Here is a 7,206-nt window from a genome sequence, read left to right on the forward strand (position 1 = left end):
CTCATTGTTAGTATTACGAGACGAAGTACTGACGGAATGAATGAGTGTGTGGTTCCATGCAACTTATCACTCGGGATCAGCAAGAAAAAGACTGCCTCGGAGTTTCGGGTCAGGAGCAGATTTGGAACCCCTGCCCGACCCATGACCGTTGCGCATCGAAGCGGCAGAAACACAAGGCTCTTTGGGCGCGCTTTCTCCCCACCACGGCAGCAGCCCTAGCGTCAGCAGCGCCAAGCTGGAGCGGGCAGCTGCTGCCGACGCCAGCGCTCCTAGCGGCGCCCGACGGACCCTCCGCCGCACTCGATGTTTATCGCCACAACGTAAAGAGCTCAGTCGGTGAGCAGTGTGTGTGGTGGGCGGACGTAGAGAGGTTGAAGTTTGGCAGTGCTTGCGAGATCTGTGTAGCGACAAAGTTCCTCGGCGAGCTGTCGTGTGTTGGTAGCAGTCTTCTGGCTGGAGAAGAGGCTTTTCCGACGCAGGTCTGTCAGCACACAGGTTAGTACGGCGCCTCCGTTGTTGGAGCGATCGAAACTTTTTATTCCGATTTCCTCCGTTGATAAATTCCAGCTGATTATTCGCCAAACCCTGTGTACAGATTCCACCTGCAAACGTTCGTGTCGCTTCATTCGATTAGTTCCCAAAGTTTCTGCGTTTGAGGTAGTTTGTGGCCCTCAGAGCAGCAACACACCTCTTGGTTACTAAACGTAAGGGGGAAGTGACCCTATGCTCAATCAAATCGCGTTAGATACGGAGACGGCAGCGATTGATTTACGTGCGTTTGCAGCAATTCCGATACAGTAGCGAGTGCGCATGTGCCACTTCGCAACGGCTGGTTCACCTGTTCTCTGCGCGCTCCATTTGAACTTTGTTTCGTGTTCTTGGCATTAGCTCATGGTCGCGCATTGTGAAAATAACACCGCTCAACGTTGTTACTGCTGTCCCGTTACATCAGCCACGCACGCATTATAAGTATTTAAGTCGACTGTTACAGCTTGGTTCATAGTAAACTGTCAGGAAATGTTTGCGTATTAGATGAAATATTAACTGCTGAAAATGTTTTGTAAACATGAAGGTAGGTAACTGACATCAGAAATATTATCTCTGAAATAATGTTTCATAAATTAGTTTGCGTCGTGTGGAATTCTGTATACATCTATTAATTGGCGTCTTTGGAATGAAGCTGAGATGCATGAAAAGTAATATTAGTGTTTTGTGTCAATAGCATAAATGCTTATTAGTCGTGAGCGCCTTAATGCTGAAACGATAGACGTCAAACATCTGACGTATTAGAGGCGAACAGATCCGTAAACATTGCGCCTTTCCGTGTTGCAGCAAGTGTTTCTTGCTTATCTGTACTTGGTGTAGCGTCCAAACGTATCAGCGTATTTCAGGTGACAATAGAAAGTCGTATTGTGCTAATTTTCGACGTGTATATACGAGTTTTATGTTACACATCAAAAGCTACTGCTAAACTAAAATTATGCGTTATATCGTAATTCAGAGTTATCCCAAAGTTAAAATCGGGATTTGAAAAAACAGCTTAGGTAATACAGAAGAAAACTGAAATGAGTAAGAGCAGAAATAAGGGAGACCCACAAGAAAAAGGACGTAGTAAGCGGAGATTAATATTTTCTATATTTGTGTTCAGTTGTTCAGACGTGGCCCAATTTTACAGCTAAAGAAGTATAAACGTGTTCATTGTTACAGTGTACATTACTTTGTGGTATTTAATGTTAATTGTATTTTCGCGGTACATTACATTCAAACGTACTTTACACGACTTTCCCGTGTAAAGTATGCCAGATAATGGTTACGTCAAAAGTAGTCACATGGCAAGTTTATCACAACTGTTTCTGGTATACAGAGAAACTTGTCGGGAAAAGTTGTGTAGTAGACCCCCTCTTGCGTTTTTCGTATTTATGGGAAATATATCTATTTTTTACTAAAGTATATGCCACAAAAATCTAGTGTAACGTTTATGAATTTAGCTTGGTCTTTTTTCTATGAAGAAAAAATATTTCGCGGAGGTAACCATAAGTCTAAGCTAAACGCTAGTCTGTTGCTGCATCATTTATGTCATTAAAATTGTGGTTTCGTATCTCCACCACAAGATAGTCTACAGTAGATGAATCTTTGAGCACAACAGAGATTTTACACTCTAATGAGCGTCTTAATAGGCTAAAATCTATTCTGCAGAGCACGCGCTGAGACTTCTAACGTACAATGGGAAGCTATAATACGGGTGTCCAGTGTTACATTAATTAAAATTTATAACATTATAATACATGGCCCTGTTACGTACTTGTTTCTTATCTTTCGAAGTCAATGTTTATCCGTATTCTGCGTATCACCATTATTTATGTGTATGTTTAAATGTCTTGCTTTTAGCGGTGTTGCTACTGTATGTTACAGAATTCAGAATAATTATAAATATGTATTTTAATACAGCCAACAGCTGGTTTACTTCGTTGCTTAAGCAGCGTTCTACTGATGTAATTAGACGAAACGTGTGTCGCAGACGTGTGCGGCGCTACATTTGTTGATGTTGTTACAGGTGGCAGCCGCACCAGCTGGGAGGAGGGGGCGGAGAAAGGTAGCAGAGAGCCGATCGCAGGAGCCTGGTTTTAAGACAGCGGGAACCGGTTTGGCGGCTGCCCAATCATCACGCGCTGCACTGGAAGCACAACCGGCCGACGCGACAGATGACTTATAACGGCGAAGGATGCACCAGCGGCGACTCCGCAAGTGGGTCAGTTAGCAGAAGCGAATAGCCGAGAGGAGAGGCGGGATAAAGTGGACCTGTCCCGGTTAGTGGAATAGCTGCGCGCGCGCCGGCGGCGAACAGCGAAGCAAAGGCGGTCGCGGAGAGAGCCTTAGAGGCGCGCCGCTAGTTGCCCATTCGCCGAGGTCGGCGGCTGCTTGTTATTGTGTCGTGTTAAGTGCGTGGCAGCGCCGGCGGCAGGTGCCAAGTGTTTACCTTCGCCGGCCACGTAACTCTCGGCGAAGTTGGCAGAAGTTGTGTCGGAGTGGACAGCGGTGTTTCTGTCGAGTGTGTTACGGAGGAGCTGACGATGTGATGCGGTGAACGGGCGTCCGCGCAAAGTGTTGGTGGTTATGTCGCCGGGCGTGCAGAGATAAGTGCCATGTGCGGCGGTGCTGCCGGATAACTTCCGTGGTGCGTATCGCCAGCGCAGGAGGTGTCAAGGAATATGGGGGCCAACATGGGCAAGAACTCATCCCTTTTGGACGCCCTGCCCTCGACGCAGGGCACGTTGCACGTCGTAATGCTGGGACTGGACAGTGCGGGCAAGACGACGGCGTTGTACCGGTTAAAGTTCGACCAGTACCTGAACACGGTGCCGACGATCGGCTTCAACTGCGAGAAGGTGAAGGGCACGACGGGGCGCGCCAAGGGCGTCAGCTTCCTCGTGTGGGACGTGGGCGGCCAGGAGAAGCTGCGCCCGCTCTGGCGCAGCTACACGCGCTGCACCGACGGCATCGTCTTCGTGCTCGACTCGGTCGACGTCGAGCGCCTCGAGGAGGCAAAGATGGAGCTGGCGCGCACGGCCAAGGCGCCGGACAACGCGGGGGTGCCGGTGCTCGTGCTGGCCAACAAGCAGGACCTGCCGGGCGCGCGGGAGCCGCGCGAGATCGAGAAGCTGCTCGGCCTGCACGAGCTGGCCGCGTCCACGTCGTGGCACGTGCAGCCCGCGTGCGCCATCACGGGCGAGGGCCTGCACGAGGGCATGGAGGCGCTCTACGAGATGATCCTCAAGCGCCGCAAGCTCGCCAAGCAGGCAAAGACGCGCAAGAGATAGGAAGACTGCCGTGCCGACCGCCATACCCGTGTCCCCCCCCTCCCCACCCCTCCCCGTCCCTGTTTGCTAGCGTTATTACCGTTCTCCCTCTGTCCTTCGCACTTGTTATCCCGTTCCTCCTTCGTGAGACGCTTAGTAAACGGTTGCCACCCCCACGCTGAAAGGAGCGCGTAATACATTGTATAGTCAACAATGGTCACAAGTCTCATACTTAAACTATCATGATTAGTCCATCTCATATACACGCATTGATACTTTTTGCGAAAATTTGAGCCACTTGCTTGTACTGCCCCAACACAATGTTTACAACTCCCAAACAAGTTGTGATTAATAAACAGGTACATAGATAAAAATCAGCAACACACTAATAAGCATGTGCCCATACTGAATGTGCCTCAGTCTATTTATTGGTGTCAAATTTCTGCCTCAGTTTCTTTTTGCTATCTTGAGTGCACTGTTTATCAGCGTCACACTTGGGCCTAAACAAAAACGGCTCATATGTTCCTAGGAAACAGCTGCAGTTCATATGTTGTCTGTATTACATCAGTGCAATAAATTGATCTGTTCTGTGTAAATTTGCAAACAAAACATTGATAGTTTCAGGACAGTAATTGCCACAATGTTTTATACGGCTTTCAATGAATGTGTCTCTATATCATTGTGGAGGCATGTATAACTGAAATCTCTTAGCGCAGTCTGATTCTCAACATTTTGTGCTGTTTCATTTCTGGAACTGATTCATAATTCAGTACCAAACAGCTTGCTCAAACTTACCCCATATGTCAGTGTGCAGTGGCTAAGAACTTTCGTCCAGTTCGTGTTTAAATAAACTGGTCAGTTGCTTTTTGCTATGCATCATTTTGCATTTGTGTGGCAGTGTTCTTACTTGCAGGTAGAGGGCTGTAATACAGAAGAGTCGCTTGGCAGTTAAAACCTATAGTGTCACTGGTAAATAAGGAAAATGCAGCATGAAGTGTTGTGTAAATACAAAAGTGCTTAGAAGGGAGTTAATGTGTTCTTGCAGATAGTTCACCTGATCTTCCAATGTTGGGAGCAACATGAAATTTTAAGTGAGGCAGTGGCTCAAAAATATAGTAATCAGGATATCTCTTAGTCAGTACCCTTGTACATAGTCTGTAAATTCAGTGGGAGTGGCAGCCAAATTGTGAGAAAAGTACTGAAATTTGTATTTATGGTATGCATGTTGCATAGTGGAAAACAAGTTTTCGTTATCAGCTCACTGCTTGGCAGTACAAAATGAGCAATAGAGCTATACATATAAATAGATAATTATTGATAATATACTGTGTTAAATGAGTACATAATTTGTTCCTATTTTTTGGAATTTGTTGCTTACCAACAGGAAGCAACTGTGTCCTCTGTTATTAGGGTTGCCAAGTTTTCATTTGCCAATTAATTCTTTCCAAGTAGAATATGGTCTATAAATTGGTGTTCCACAATTGATTTCAAAATTACCTGTTTCCATGAGAGATACTTCTAGACATACAAAATTTGATACTTAAAATGCAGTGGAAATGTGGCTGAAAAAGAGGTGACAATAGATAAGCACAAATGAAATTTAATTTCAATAAAAGAATGTTTAGTCATGCAGCAGAATTTACATTGTGCCTTTAGGGAGAGATCTATTCTCAGAAGTAACAAGTTTTATATTTCAGCTAATCAAAATACAAATGTCATTATTGTAGAAATTTTGAGCTGCTTTAGAAATAATTCATACTAAACTCTCTCAATTCTTATGGCAACTCTGTTGTAAAAGACTTAACTTTTAAATGTAACTTCTAATTATAATTTTTGAACTGGTTTCCCATATCTGTAAATGATGAATGTTTTGTTTCAGTACAGAAATACTCAAATATGTTGAGAGTATGTTGTTGTGTACATCGGTGTTATATTATTATTGAATGAATGTGTGTGTGGATGGTGTTAATGATTATTCACATAGCTACTGAAACCAAAGGTGCTTTCATTCAAACTATACTTTTGTGTAAATGCAAGACATTATTCACACATTTGCTTAAGTACACACAATTTTATAAACCTGTCTTTTTTGCTTACCACTCAGGTATTAAAAATCAACATTACACAATCCTGAAATTGTTCAATATTTCTCATTGGGTGCATTTTATATGGTCTGTTTTTGTTGTATAAATCTTCAGAAGGCATCAATGAGTGCCTGTGTTTGGAAAGTGTCTAAGTTTATACATGGTGAAATGTCATGAAAAGGAAAATTGTGCATAAGCACAAGCACACTGCTTTCAATTGTATTGTGCTTATGTACAGTTTAGAGGGATCACATTCTCTGAAAAATGAGTTTTCCATGAAGAGTGGGAATCTCAAGTATAAGAATTTCTTTTGTATATTTGCAATACTTGTGCAACATAAAATAGGCATCAGATGTACTGGGCCAAATGCTTGGTAGTGTGTACATATCAGAACTTCAGAACTGTATAGTTTTTGTATTACTTAGTTTACAGAATTTTCAACTTTCCAATGATGTGATTCATTTAAATATTTTTTTCCTTGTGATTTGCTCACAATTATGCAAAGAAAAGAACTGCATTCTAAAAGGATCAGCTTTTATAATGGAAGCAAAATGTTTTGTAAAAAGGTGATTTTTTATTTACTAAAAAGCCAAAGAAATATATTTATAATTTTGCTGTAAAATGGTGCGTGATGATGAATGTGCAATTTTTTAAACTGTAAAGTCATAGACTTAGCTTGTTTAATTAAATGTTATATTTTTCCTGAATGTTTTTTTTCTTTCTCCTACTAACTGGTAAAATTAAAATAGATTATTTCTGTGATTGAAGATGGCTGATTGGTAGTTAGAGGCACAGAATCATTAACATGTGAAACACTTTGCCTTAAATTAGGTTTTTGTTGCCTCTGAAATGTGAGAAATGCTGAAATCGGTCATGTCAGGTTGTGGAGTAATTCTTTAGTGATTTCTTGCTTTGCAGAAATGAGAGTTCTGAAGCTGCAGTGTGTAATGAATGCTGGTTGTAATATAAATATTTCATGCACCGAAATATTTTACATGTTGTTGTGAACACTGACTTTATGTGCAAGTCAAAAGTTCTGACCATACACTGTGTGTGGTGGTCTTCCATGTGATACATTGGTCTTACTTTGAAAGTACATGCACTGCATAAACTCTCGTGAGCCTGTAGTTAGAAAATGCCTTTCAACCAAAAAACCACTAAAACACAGTTAACACCATTAGCTGTTCCTACTGTGTATCTGTGACAGCTAAAATAAATATGAAGCTGTTTTAGGTTGTATGAAGTAATTTACTGCAGAAGTATTATTCCAGAGGACCACTGTAAAGCTGATAGAAAGAAGTAATTGCATTAAAAAATTTCAGTCC

The 7,206-nt window shown here is 42.6% G+C and overlaps 1 protein-coding gene across 1 annotated transcript; it reads left to right on the forward strand.

The window, feature by feature from the left end:
• The first annotated feature begins 310 nt into the window (after window positions 1-310).
• On the forward strand, window positions 311-6,588 carry LOC126175737 (ADP-ribosylation factor-like protein 4C). The gene is made up of 2 exons (XM_049922688.1): window positions 311-495; window positions 2,555-6,588. The coding sequence occupies exon 2, from the start codon at window positions 3,210-3,212 to the stop codon at window positions 3,816-3,818; it is 609 nt and encodes a 202-aa protein (XP_049778645.1). The 5' UTR covers window positions 311-495; window positions 2,555-3,209; the 3' UTR covers window positions 3,819-6,588.
• The last annotated feature ends 618 nt before the right edge of the window (window positions 6,589-7,206 follow it).

This window comes from Schistocerca cancellata, chromosome 3 (assembly GCF_023864275.1).
Source record: "Schistocerca cancellata isolate TAMUIC-IGC-003103 chromosome 3, iqSchCanc2.1, whole genome shotgun sequence".
NCBI lineage: Eukaryota > Metazoa > Arthropoda > Insecta > Orthoptera > Acrididae > Schistocerca > Schistocerca cancellata.

Bases quoted from the DNA above. Each gene is read 5' to 3' on its own strand.
- LOC126175737 (XM_049922688.1), top strand. From the start codon at position 3,210: ATGGGGGCCAACATGGGCAAGAACTCATCCCTTTTGGACGCCCTGCCC.